The sequence below is a fragment of the Arachis ipaensis genome, chromosome B3 (genome assembly GCF_059453495.1).
Source record: "Arachis ipaensis isolate K30076 ecotype BB chromosome B3, ASM5945349v1, whole genome shotgun sequence".
NCBI lineage: Eukaryota > Viridiplantae > Streptophyta > Magnoliopsida > Fabales > Fabaceae > Arachis > Arachis ipaensis.
In genome coordinates, this window is record NC_142438.1 from 6,102,501 (window position 1) to 6,116,364 (window position 13,864).

A 13,864-nucleotide genomic window follows, 5' to 3' on the forward strand; every position below is an offset into this window, starting at 1 on the left:
CCTATATATGTCTTATAATATTCAATTTTGTATGACTAATCCTATGCAAGAATAAAGGAAGAAGAGAGAACAAAAAGGAAAGTCAAGAAAGCTAAGAAAGCATCAAACCAAGAGAATCTATAATGTTAGAAGCTAACCACATTAACAATTAGCAACAGTTAGAAGCTAACCACATTAATAATTAGCAACAGTATCTACTGTTGCAAACTCCTCATCTTTAGACATACCTGTGGAGAGTGGAGACTTGTATCATATTGTCCCAAAGATGCATACTTATTTGATAGGTACACACAAATCAGACAAAAGCTTAAAGCTTATTGTACAATGTTCCCAACACATGGAGGGTTTGGTGATGATTAGGGTAAAGTTGTACCTGTTCTTAATGTGATGCCAGTCATAATAGTACTACACTACTAGATATTTTTCTTCTCATGTACAATATGGAAAATTTAAACGGACGTTACCCTAAGTTTTACAAAGGGAGACTAATAAATAATTACATTTTGTGCATAAAAAATATCGTATTAAATTAATTATTTGTATAAAAGACATTTTAAAATATAGGATATATATTAAAAATGAATAAAAATAATATATATTTATATATAAATACATAATAATTAATTTAGTAATTTTTTATTTTTATATTCATGTTTAATATGATATATAAAATTAGAATTATAATAATTTCACTTACCACTTTCATGGAATCGAGAAAAAAAAAATTAAACGAAATTGTTCTCAAATCCTAAATCATATCATATATCATATCATATTATACATAAAAGAAAGGATTACATTATCATCCAATTAAAAATTTATGACTTTGTAAAATTGAAATCAAATTTAGAATTACAATTCAAATTTTAGTTATTTTGTAACATACAAAACCAAAAGAATCTAAATCAATCCAAATTCTACATCACAATTTTAATTCTCAACTAACCGTCTAACCCACTTGCTCAACGCTTTTTCAGTTCAATTCTCAACCTACTCTATTTCTCAGCTTATAAATTTTCCTGTTTTCCTCTTTCCGTTTCCGTTTACACCTTTTTCTTTACATTTATTATTCTCATGAAGTCATCATCGTTATTTATTTATTTATTTATTTCTATTTCTTTTTCTTTTTCTTTCTTCCTATCCATAAACCTCTTGTTTGGGACAATAACCAATAAAACACCAAAAACCAAAATAAAATTACAAAAAAAAAAAAACAACACATATTCTTATTCTTCTTCGTTGTTCTTCTTTCTTCCAATTCCCAATCCCCAATTCCTTGTGCCCTATTTTTTTTCTTTTCCTTCTTTTTTCAACATTCTTGCGCCACCGTCTTTCGATCGTTCCTCTTCTCGCCCCCAACTTTCTTCCTTTTAGGGTTCGTTGGTTTGGTGTCTTTTTCTTTGTCCAATTATAAATGGACTCCGAGGAGGATATGCATGACGCCAATGACCTTGAATCCCTTGACGACGATTACTACAGTGGCGGCACGGAGGATGCTGCCATGAATTACTACAGCGACTACGATGACGATGCCGATGATTACTTCGACGAAGCTGATGATTCCGAAAGGCTCGAGTCTCGCCGCCCTGAGGTGTCTTTTTTTTTTACCCATTCCGTTCCCAATTTCGGTTTTCCGATTCTCGAATATTAGTATTAATTATATCGGCGAATGTTGTTTGATGGAATAATTTAAAACAAAAGAAAAAGGGTTTTTCTTTTTTATTTCCACGTGATCGAGATTCATAGCAGTGATCATTTATTGAAACTAGCTGAATTTTAGGTAGCTTGATTATTGTTTTGCGTGATTCGCAGTTCTTACCTTTATTCATGAAAAATATAGAAATCGTAATGATGCTACAGTTTTCAGCTAAACCCTAATTTATGGTGACCTTCTGTTTTGTTTCAGCAAAATTTTACCATCTTGAAGGAATCAGATATCCAGCAAAGACAGGAGGAGGACATCACTAGGGTAGCTACAGTTCTTTCTATATCAAGAGTTGATGCCAGCATATTACTTCGCCATTACAATTGGTAAATTCAGTTGTTTTTTTTAGTTTTATATAACCCTGAATTGATTGGCATTTTAACTCGGATTTATTCGCTTACGATCACAATCCATCACGGCATGTTGTGTGTTTGAAAAAGTTTATATTTTGCTTATGCTGCATTTCTTTGCTGCTTATTCTATCCTTATGCAAGGCGTGTGCTGGTGTTACAGGAGTGTCAGTAAAGTGCATGATGCATGGTTTGCTGAAGAAGATCGAGTCCGCAAAGCAGTTGGCTTGTTGGATAAGCCAATCATTGAGCATGCTGATGCTAGAGAGGTGAGATATGGATTGTTTGGGTTTCACAATTGGTCAATAATTCTGATTGTGTTTTATTTACTTCTTTTGCTCCAGTTTCATTTGTATTTCATTCTGACCCGTCTTCTTCTCTGGCCAGCTTACTTGCGGAATCTGTTTCGAAAATCATCCACGTGCTAAGATAGAGATGGCTTCTTGTGGTCATCCTTTCTGTCTCTCATGCTGGGAGGGTAAGTCTTGTGTGCTGTATCTTGTTATTTGAAATAATCTGGGTATTATGCTGAAAGCCTGCATTTTGGTTTTGGCTTAGTTTCCTAGATCCATTTTTTTGTAGCTATAGCGTGGGTAAGTTGCTTTTGATGATCTGTTTCATGACTTTTTTATCTAACCATTTTACTTTAGTATTCCTTGGTTAATTTCTTCTTTTCTCTCTATCTTACACATCTGTTCTATTTGACATGCTAGGATATATCAGCACATCCATCAGTGATGGCCCTGGATGTTTGATGCTGAGATGTCCTGATCCCGCATGTGGTGCTGCTGTTGGGCAAGATATGATTAATCGAGTAGCATCTGATGAAGATAAACAGAAGTATTCTCGCTACCTTCTTAGGTCGTATATTGAAGACAATAAGAAGGTATGTGCTGGATACAGAATTTTGGGTTGTTCATGATAAAAGGAAATATTTTTTTTTTGTTATTACTTGCAGTTGAAATCTACATGTCTATAGATTGGCTTTGTATCATTTCATTATGTTTCATAATTCTTTGCATTTTGAATTAATTGTTAGCGACATTTAGAGCTTGTTTGGAAACCATTTAATATGAGAAAAAGATTCTATTCCCTTTAAGAAAAGAATTCATTTCTATTAGAAACTCAATTCCATGGTTTGGAATGACTTCAATATATTAATAGAATGGAATTCAATTCTTTAGTTTGGAATAACTTTTATATGAATTAAATTTTCTTCTTTTACAATTTTATCCTTGACAAAGTTATTTTATTAATTGTAAATAGGGATATTTTTTATGTTTGACATATTAAGTTTGAGGGGTGTGAGAATTGATTTGGAAATCAAACCTCTCTTGGTCTGATTTATAAATGAGGAAAAAATGGGAATTGGAATTCTCAAAGGAATTCAAACCATTCATTTTTAAAAGCAAGAAAAAGAATTCAACTCTTGAGTGAATTCTAATTTCTAGCATTTCAAACAAGCTCAATGATGTGAATTCCTAAATTCTATAATTGATGGTCAAATAGGTAATCATATTTCATGATAACCTTTATACTTTTTCTAAAGCTTTTTTTTATTGTTTATATACTTTTAAATGTCTGTGTAAAGTTGTAATAATCTTATTGTGTTGTCTTGCTTTGTTTTGCTAGTCCAAGTGGTGTCCTGCTCCAGGTTGTGAATATGCAGTTACTTTTGATGCGGGTAGCGGAAATTATGATGTCTCTTGCCTCTGTTCATATTGCTTTTGTTGGAATGTAAGTTGTTTGGATTGTTTCTTTTTGTCAAATGTCACAGTATTTCCTATCAAAATGTCTTTTGTTTTGAGGACTTATGTGTATATGGCTCTCAACAGTGCACTGAGGAGGCTCATCGTCCAGTGGACTGTGGCACTGTCTCAAAGTGGATTTTGAAGAACAGTGCAGAATCTGAAAACATGAACTGGTATAGTTTCTCTCATTCGGATTTCACTTCGAATTTAAATTTCTGTAGGCGGTCAAGTTTGCTACGTATGCTGATTCGGTTGGCCTTTTGGAAAAATCTACAGAGTGCTTGAGCTTACTGCTAATTTAATTATCACTTTCAGGATACTTGCCAACTCAAAGCCGTGCCCCAAATGCAAACGACCAATTGAGAAAAATCAAGGGTGCATGCACATGACATGCACACCACCATGTAAATTTGAATTTTGCTGGTATGAGTTTTCTTTTCTTTCTTGTTGCATGATTTGTTTCTTCTTTTTCCATTTGTCATTCTTTTATTAATCTGGATCATGCTTGTCTTTTGTAAAGATGAATAACATAAAGTATCTTATTTTCAAATAATTTGAGTTTATATGAACTTATATGTTTATTACATTTTATATATGTAGGCTATGCCTTGGTGCATGGTCAGACCATGGTGAAAGAACCGGTGGTTTTTATGCTTGCAATCGATATGAAGCAGCTAAACAGGAAGGAGTGGTAAGAGACACGCAAATACTCAACATCTCTTTATTCAGCTTTCAGGCTACAATTGGCCCACTATTAGTATATTACCCTCCTCTATTTAGAAAATATATTTATGAACTAAATTTTGTTGCTTTTGAAGTATGATGATGCTGAAAGAAGAAGAGAGATGGCAAAGAATTCATTGGAGAGATACACTCATTATTATGAGCGATGGGCCAGCAATCAATCTGTATGCACCACTCCATACTTAATTCTGTTCAGCATCATATATCTTAGAAATTATCTTGCTTTGTTTCTGAATTCTTCCATTGATAATTTAAAGTTGCAATTCTACCATTTTGTAGGCAACTAAGCATAATCCTATTGTTGCATCATGTTTCAGTCTAAATATTCATGCTTTTCTCATTTGCTTCATTTGTTCTTTCTATATTTTAAACTGTGTTCTGCATTCAAGGCAGCATCTATCTAGAATCTTAAATATTCTTTGTTTAGAATATGTTGATCTATCTTTTATTGATACACCATGTGCAATATGCTGCAGTCAAGGCAAAAAGCTCTTGCAGATCTACACCAGATGCAAACTGTTCATGTAAGTTATTTATACATACGTGCTCATTTACCATCTTGTTTTCCTTTTAAATTTTTTATTGTAGTATCTATGTAATGCTTGATGACTGAAAGAGCATTTTATATAATTTTACATTTTTATAAGTATGTTAGCAACATCCTGGAAGATGTAATTGTTGTTTATTTTTTCTTGAAATACACCAGAGAATTTTTTTACTTTTCCCTTGATAGTTTTTGCTTTTTTATGTGGTTCTATATGTAATTATGTTCCTAGGGATCACATAATTGTTGGCTAATCCTCCCTGTTTTGGCAGATCGAGAAGCTCAGTGACATTCAATGCCAGCCTGAATCACAGCTAAAGTTCATAACAGAGGCCTGGCTACAGGTATTTTGTTATTATTATTTTTATTTTTTGGGAAGTGGGTGTATTGGGTTTTCTCTGTCATGAATAAGATGCTTTGGGCTAATTGTTAATGTGGTTACTCGTCAAACTATTTCCTTAAACTCATTTCATGTGTATTTTTTTCCAATGTTAATACGTTTTTACGGTTGTTTAGCCATTTACGAGTTTCTCTGTCTTCAGTCAAAATTGCAAGAAAATTTCAGGTTGGAATAGATGGCTCCCTAATTACATCTCATGTTTGCAGATAGTTGAGTGTAGGCGAGTGCTGAAATGGACATATGCGTATGGGTTCTATTTACCAGAGCACGAGCATGCCAAAAAGCAGTTCTTTGAGTACTTACAAGGTTTTTTTTTTGTCAACTTGAATTCAATTAGTAATGAATTGTGTTAAATTGTGTTTCTCCCGTAAATAATACCCTACTGTAATTTTTGTTTTCAGGTGAAGCAGAATCTGGTCTCGAGAGACTTCATCAATGTGCCGAAAAGGAACTACAACCGTTCCTCAATGCCGATGGCCCATCTAAAGAATTCAATGACTTTCGTACAAAACTAGCAGGATTGACTAGGTACATGTTGCCGCTATTATGTGTTTGCCTTCTGATATTTTTATTGATACTTTTGTTTTAACTTATGGTCTTGTGCTTTAATTAGTCATTACTTCCTTATCTGTGCCCTTGGAAAAACAGTAAAGGGCATGTTGGATTGAATATGGAAAACCTGCATTTATATTGATGTAATATTTATACTACAACCATGTGATATGCTTCAACCAAATGCAATATTATGCACCAATACCTATTCTGTCCCTAGTTTTTTGCTGCCGTTTTCTCCCTCATTTACTGCCTCTATATTTTGATGACTGCGTGGTTATATAGTCTAGAAATTTTGTTTTAACATGTCTTTAGTTTTGTTCGGTGGTACGTCACTGGATTCCAAATTTTGTGGCTTGAAGCTGTTGTTAGATTTGAATGGCACGAGCCTTCATTTGATTTTCTAATCCTTTTATTTTTTTGGCAGTGTGACCAAAAACTACTTTGAGAATTTAGTTAGGGCTTTGGAAAATGGTCTAGCTGATGTAGACACTAATGGGGCAGCCTCCAGCAAAGCGACAAGCTCAAAAGGCGCGTCACCAAGCAGCAAGGGGAGAGGTGGAAGAGGAAAGGGAAACTTCCGAATCAGCATGTCCAGCAGAATGACCGATGATAATAGTCATTGGAGCTGCGACCAGTGTACCTACGCAAATGTCAGATCCGCCACAGTATGCCAGATATGCAATCAACCACGCCGATGAAAATTTGGTTTCTCCCTTGAACACTTGCCTCCTTCCAAGGCCACAGCACCAAAAGCCGAAATGGCGTTGTTCCTCTTCGCCACACTGCTCCATTTGTGAAGCCATCGAATGGGTTGACCGGATGAAGGAAGTCAGGGACAGGAGGTTGCTCTCTTTGCACTCCTATTTATCAGTAGTACCAAATTTGATGTATATAGTTATTTTACATATCTTAATTTATGCACAAGGTTTCTGCAACAGGCTTGTATAACTGATCAATACCATAACTGAAGCTGGAGATGAACACAAATATGCTTGTTTGTGTCCTGGTTTCTTTCAGTAATCTCTTGGAACCTTTTTATGAGATAGCTCAGCTTTTACCTTGAAAGCATGACAAGACACTGAAAATAAATACTATATACCCCATCATTTTGAATCACTGCACCTTTTTATTTTTCTATTTTAAACTTAGTGGCTGGTTTTACAATTCTGCTAACTTTATCCTAAAAACCTAAGTTTGGAACATTTACATTGGTTATTAATGTTATTTTAGCCGTATTCTTAGCAAGGTTTATTGTCAAGGTTTTTAAATTCAAATTACAAGTGGATAACGAACTAATAATGCAAAGAATTAAACTATAAACATTTTAATTTACAACGCTACCAGAGAGAATTCAAAGTTGGCCTTAGTTATACTATTTTTTTTATGGTAAAACATTATTCAGACTAAGCTTTATACTATAAAGTTAGTTATAAATTTTCTCATGTACTACGTTTTATATTTATTTAAGCTTTTATACCGAGAGAAATCTTTGTTCATTTTTACTGTAGTAAACTTTTCAAATTGTAAGCCACAAAATGTTCTAGTGTGTGACTTTAATTTTATTTGGATGGCGATATGATATTAAAAAAATTCCAATTATTGCAACTTACTTCAGACTATAGCATAGGTACTATTGATGTTGTTTATAAAGTTGTAATTCCACTAATTAATATGGAAGAAAATAGGATATGAAAACAGCACATGAATATCTTTAAACATTACTCTTAATTATAAATAAGGTTTATAATTTAAAAAAATCAAAGACTCAATTAAAAAGATACAAAAAAATGATGTTAAAATATTCTAACTCTTTAAAATAAAAATATTTGAAATTCAATTAAAAATTATTTAAAATTTAAACTCAATAAAAATTTATATTTAATGTGTTTTGTATTAAATATATTTAATAACCTATTATATCATATTGGTTGAAATTAGTTTTTATAATGTTAATTTTTTAATAACACTTTATTAGAAAAAAAACCATCTTTTCAAAATTTTTTAAAAACTAATTAATATTATATATATTTTGTTACCTTACATCTTGTTATAAAAAAATTATTTATTTCTAATGTTTATATTAAAAATAAAAATAAAATTTAAATTAGTAAATTTTAATCTATAATATAATAATAATATAATAATTATTTTATATATTATACGAATAAAAATTAATTATTTTTTATTTATAAAAATTTTAAGAGCTTGTTTTATATATATATATATATATATATATATATATATATATATTGATGAATGTGTTATATTTTTTTATGTAAATAATCTTTTAAAAAAATCTAATAGTTAATCTATTACCTTTTTTGTTATAGTCCAAATTAAATGCTTTTTATTGTTTTTAGAAAGAAAATCTTTTGAGAAATTTAATAATATGTGATGAGGAACACCGAATAAATTATACAGAAACCAATTAAAACATAACATAAAAATATTTTTAAAAAAAGACGTTTTAAGCGTCTTTATCTGTGGCCTCTTTTAATCAAAGCAAGATTGGAGAAACAGAGAAAAAGAGAAAAAAAAGAAGAACCTTGTCTACAACATGAGAAAACCTATACATTACACAAAGGGCATGACATATACATATACATTGCATCAAGGCCTAACGTTGTGATTTTGCTCTCACTGCTGATTGATTATGCAGCAGTATAATTCCAAAATTGGCATTGAATTAAAATCCAATAGCTGGATGATAACATATTATTTTATATATTCTATGGATAATAATTTCCATATCAATAAAATTGACTTCTATTTCCACACTAACCTTATTACCATTAGCTTAAATTGTCAACCTGTCACACGTATCCCACCACTCAGATTTTCTCTCGCATTAGATTATTTGAAAGGTTTTAATTCAACATCGAGATTTTATTTCCTTATTCATTATTTGAACTCTATTACTAAGAATTTGATTAATTTAGTTCAAAAAATCAAAGATGCATTTTCTAATATATATTCATTAGGAGGATTCAAACGTTATATTATTAAAAATAGGATCACTTGATTAACCCAATATTAGTATATATATTAGGCTCCAAAGTTAATCTAAAAATAATATGTTTGTTTTAGAATTATTATTTTGGACATCTTAACAGATATCATGCAACCTAAGCGAGGGATGAAGCCATGAAGGGGGAAAAAAAATCTAAATAACTATGTCCTCATCAAATAACAACTAACCCGAGATACATACGATGATATTTTGGCATCCCACACCAACAATTTAATCCAACTGGCCAATGAGTAATAGTTCAAATTGCATAGTTTTCCCATACTCAATTAAAAGGTTGCGGGTTCGAGTCTTCTATCTTTGGTAAAAAAAAAAAAAAATCTAATCCAACCTGAACTCACAATATAGCAAGTTAGCCACCCTATCTAATCATCACCATATTTTGTTGATTGGTTTGCATGCATGCATGCATGTCACTTTTTTTTTTTTTAAATAATAATAGAAGAATAATAATAACAATAACAATAACAAAATAAGAATGGCAACAACCCTTAGAAAATGGCGGGACCAAGTATGTGTTCCAGCTCTTAAGAACCACCCTCCACACCCAAACATAGCATCCTCCCTCATTCTCTCTTTCTGGCACTCTTCACATTTTAAGCCTTTTCCGGTTTTCTTCCCTAATCTCTTCCCATGGCGATATAGGAGGCTCGTTTCCACATAAACACCACTTTCAACACCACCACAACCCTAAAAAAGAATTAATATATAAAAAAAGAAGAAGAAGAAGAATTGTATTCTTCTTCGAATTTTATTATTACCACCGCCACTGCTACCATCGCCAAAAACAATTCAAAACGCAGCATTCTGAATTGTGTGAACCAAGTAAAGACGAAACTCCCAAGGCAACACAATTCAGAACTCGGAGTTTTGAATTGTGAGCCTCTTTTCGTCCATGGGAAGCTGCATTTCAACGCATGGGAATAATAATGTTCCACGTAACAAAAGATCCAAAGACCAAAAGGCTTCAAGTCCAAAGAGCCACGTACATAACCACCATGGAAACGAGTACTATGAGCCTTCAACACCGTCGCCCGTGCCGCGAAAATCCCCGGTAAACGTTCGCGCCATCAATGTGGTGACAAACCCTACTTCGGGGAACATTTTTGACCGGTACCAGTTCGGAAAAGAGCTCGGAAGGGGCGAGTTCGGGGTGACTCATCGGTGCGTGGATCTGAAAACCGGCGAGGCGTTCGCTTGCAAGAAGATCGCAAAGTCGAAGCTGAGAACGGAGATCGATGTGCAAGATGTGAGGAGGGAGGTGCAGATCATGAGGCACTTGCCGAAGCACCCTAACATTGTGTCGTTCAGAGAGGCTTATGAAGATAAAGATGCCGTGTACCTTGTCATGGAGTTGTGCCAAGGCGGCGAGCTTTTCGATCGTATCGTCGCCAAAGGCCATTACACCGAGCGCGCTGCTGCTAATGTTACCAAGACCATACTTGAAGTCTGCAAGGTACCTGTTTGTTGTTTTGTCTCTTCCATATTTTTTGTTTGTTTTGTGCATTTTTAACCTATGAAATAATCGTACATTCAATCACTCTAACATATATAGTTTAAATTTTATAGTCTTATTTAGAATTTAATTCAAACATGTTTTTTCTATATATTTATAGAAAACATGTAAGTAGATATATTTCATGTGTTAAATACATGTATAATTTGATGTATTATACGAAAATATATAGAAAATGATATTTATCCTCTAACTTTCGAAGATGGCCGGAAGTAATTAATTCGCTTTTTTGTTGTTTTCTTGGTGGAAATGAACATGATAGTCATTTGTTTGGTTTATTGTGATAAGTTATTTGAACATTGACATTATCTCATTTTGACTTCATATATATTACCAATCTATTATTAAATGAGGCGTGAGTCTGTATTTCATTTGATTTCGAATGAATAAGTTAGATATTCATACGAAATTTGATAATTATTATATTCAAATAACTATGCTCAAATATCAAATAGTTGATGTACGTTGTCTTAGGGGTATATATATATATATTCACAAATACACTAGTATATTAGCATATGGTTCTCTAATAAGACATTTTTTGACAACCATGCATGCAAATGAAAAATGCACTAGAATGAGAGTTTTCTAGGAGAAACTGAAGCATATATATATTCACATGGTTGATGTTGAAACAAAGGTGTAAAATTTTCATGCCAACTAGTGGTTAATGGTTGCTAAAGAAATTTTCAGATTCCTTGTTAATTGTCGAGACAAAGTGTTCCAGAGTTGGTGCTCTGGTGAATTTTTGTACATGATGTCATCAGCCTATAGGACATTGTTATTGTAACTTTTTCATTGCTTAAGACACTCATCATCTAAGCATTGATTCATTTTGCAGGTGTGCCATGAACATGGCGTAATCCACAGGGACTTGAAACCTGAAAATTTCTTGTTTGCAGATGCAAGTGAGAGCTCCCAATTGAAGGCTATTGATTTTGGCCTTTCCACATTTTATACACCTGGTAAAGTTTCATGATGTTATTATTTCAGTGCCAATACTACGTACTGTAATATGGCAATTGTTTTCATAACTATATAACAAAACTTTACAATGTGGTTACAGGCCAAAGATTTAATGAAATCGTTGGAAGTCCCTATTACATGGCTCCAGAGGTTCTAAGACGTAACTATGGAAATGAAGTTGATATATGGAGCACTGGCGTCATTCTCTATATTTTGCTTTGTGGAGTTCCTCCCTTTTGGGCAGGTACTTTCTGTTTAGTTTTGAAAATGTTTGTGTTACTCCTTTTTTCTTGAATTTATTATCTACTCACCATTTTATTATTATAGAATAGAATGAGTTCTGTAATTGCATATGATGAAATGATAACGAATATTGAGAAAATTGAAGTCCCTTTCTTCAAAGGTTTGTTGTCATATATATGTGGAGCTGCTTCTAATTATGAGATTGTAACTGATACAGAAACTGAGGAAGGAATTGCACAAGCAATCATCAGGGGTCATTTGGACTTCACAAGAGATCCTTGGCCTAAAGTTTCAGATGAAGCAAAACACCTTGTTAAGCGTATGCTTGATCCAAATCCACAAACCAGGATAACAGTTCAAGAAGTCCTTGGTATGTGCTTCAAATTCACAAATCATTTATTTTAGATGACTATTCAAATAATAGGAGTTGATGTTAATTTCTTTACTTACGTGGTTATACATGATTAAATGTTTATATAAAACATGTTTACACCAATAAATTCGGGTTGGTTCCATCTTCCATGAGAAATCTGTACTAATATATATTTTCTTCCACTTGAAGACCATTCTTGGATACTACATAGGGAGCATGGTAGAAATGTTTCCCTTGGAGACCAAGTGAGAAATAGGATCAAGCAATTCTCCTTAATGAATAGATTCAAGAAGAAGGTTCTTAGAGTAAGTTTTTGGGATCCCCTTTTAATAGTTTACTAATCAAAATGTGGATCTTAATCTAAAGTCCTAAATTACTGTCTTGTCTGCTTCACAAGGTGGTGGCTGATAACCTTCCTGATGAGCAACTTGATAGCATGACCAAAATGTTCCATATGATGGATAAGGACAAGAATGGAGACTTGTCGTTTGAGGAGCTCAAAGACGGCCTTGCAATGTTTGGACACACAATTCCTGATCTTGATGTCAAGATGCTGATGGATGCTGTAAGTTCTCTATAAAAGTTTTCTGTTTCTTTCAAGTTTCATCTCTGCATCGATCTACAGAGTTATTTCTATGATATCATTCGTACGACGATTTGTTTTTGTTGATGACATACAGGCAGATGTTGATGGAAATGGCACCTTGAACCGTGAGGAATTTATCACAATGAGTGTTTTCCTGAGGAGGATTGGAAGTGAAGAGACTCTGACAGATGCATTCCGTGACTTTGACAAGAATCAAACCGGATTCATCGAGTTTGACGAATTGAAAGAGGCTTTATCAGCTGATGATGAACACACTGATGAGCAGGTGATCACAGACATCCTCAATGATGTTGACTTAGACAAGGTAACAAGAAATTCTTAGCTACTCTCAAAAATACAATTCTCATAACCTTTTAGGTCCAACATAATGTTATATCTTTGTTTTTCATTTGCTGTTCTGGTTAAAAAGGATGGCCGAATCAGTTTCGATGAGTTCAAGACAATGATGAAGTCAGGAGCAGATTGGAAGATGTCGTCTCGCCAGTATTCAAGAGCAATGCTAAATGCATTGAGTTTCAGGCTCTTCAAAGACAAATCTGTGAAGGTAACTAATTAAAACATGATGAGGAGGTAGCACAGGTTCTCAGTTCATGCCTCCCTGGAAATAGTTAAGAAAAGTGACTCATGATGATGATTCATGCAAGGACTGCAAAAAACCCAAATGTGTGCATGCATGCTGCAATCTTTTGAGGTTGTGTACAGTTGGGTTCTTTGACAAGTAAAACAAAACCCCCCAATATGAAGTGAGGAGCTTGTCCTATTGTAATCATTGTAATTTTTAATTTTTTGTTGGTTTCTTAATTGATGTGTAAGTCATTTGATTGGGTAATGCAAAAAATAGAGAATTTCTCTTATAATTACTCCATAGCTACTTGCATTACAAGCAACTTAACTATGAAACCTTCATATTTTTATTGCCAAGTGACAGACCAAATTTTCATTTTAGTAGAATTAACAATGTGCTCTGGTTGTAGCTAACCAAGCAAAATAAAATTGTCAGTGTAAACAAAAAAGACCAATGAACCATTTTCAGTATCAGACTAGTGTGTAGAGACAATGTCCTTGGGTTTAAATTCACATTA

At 33.2% G+C, this 13,864-nt stretch overlaps 2 protein-coding genes across 2 annotated transcripts; both read left to right on the top strand.

The window, feature by feature from the left end:
* The first annotated feature begins 916 nt into the window (after nucleotides 1–916).
* Nucleotides 917–7,167, top strand: ARI7 (IBR domain-containing protein). Its single transcript, XM_016331657.3, has 15 exons — nucleotides 917–1,591; nucleotides 1,907–2,031; nucleotides 2,219–2,324; nucleotides 2,443–2,533; nucleotides 2,769–2,941; nucleotides 3,688–3,792; nucleotides 3,891–3,979; nucleotides 4,122–4,229; nucleotides 4,407–4,497; nucleotides 4,625–4,714; nucleotides 5,027–5,074; nucleotides 5,367–5,438; nucleotides 5,701–5,800; nucleotides 5,896–6,022; nucleotides 6,474–7,167. The coding sequence occupies exons 1-15, from the start codon at nucleotides 1,415–1,417 to the stop codon at nucleotides 6,745–6,747; spliced, it is 1,776 nt and encodes a 591-aa protein (XP_016187143.1). The 5' UTR covers nucleotides 917–1,414; the 3' UTR covers nucleotides 6,748–7,167.
* Nucleotides 7,168–9,635: 2,468 nt separating this feature from the next.
* Nucleotides 9,636–13,636, top strand: LOC107632310 (calcium-dependent protein kinase 24). Its single transcript, XM_016336005.3, has 8 exons — nucleotides 9,636–10,533; nucleotides 11,435–11,558; nucleotides 11,660–11,803; nucleotides 12,020–12,172; nucleotides 12,365–12,480; nucleotides 12,573–12,740; nucleotides 12,856–13,086; nucleotides 13,192–13,636. Exons 1-8 carry the CDS (start codon nucleotides 9,973–9,975, stop codon nucleotides 13,336–13,338), a joined length of 1,644 nt encoding a protein of 547 aa, XP_016191491.1. The 5' UTR covers nucleotides 9,636–9,972; the 3' UTR covers nucleotides 13,339–13,636.
* The last annotated feature ends 228 nt before the right edge of the window (nucleotides 13,637–13,864 follow it).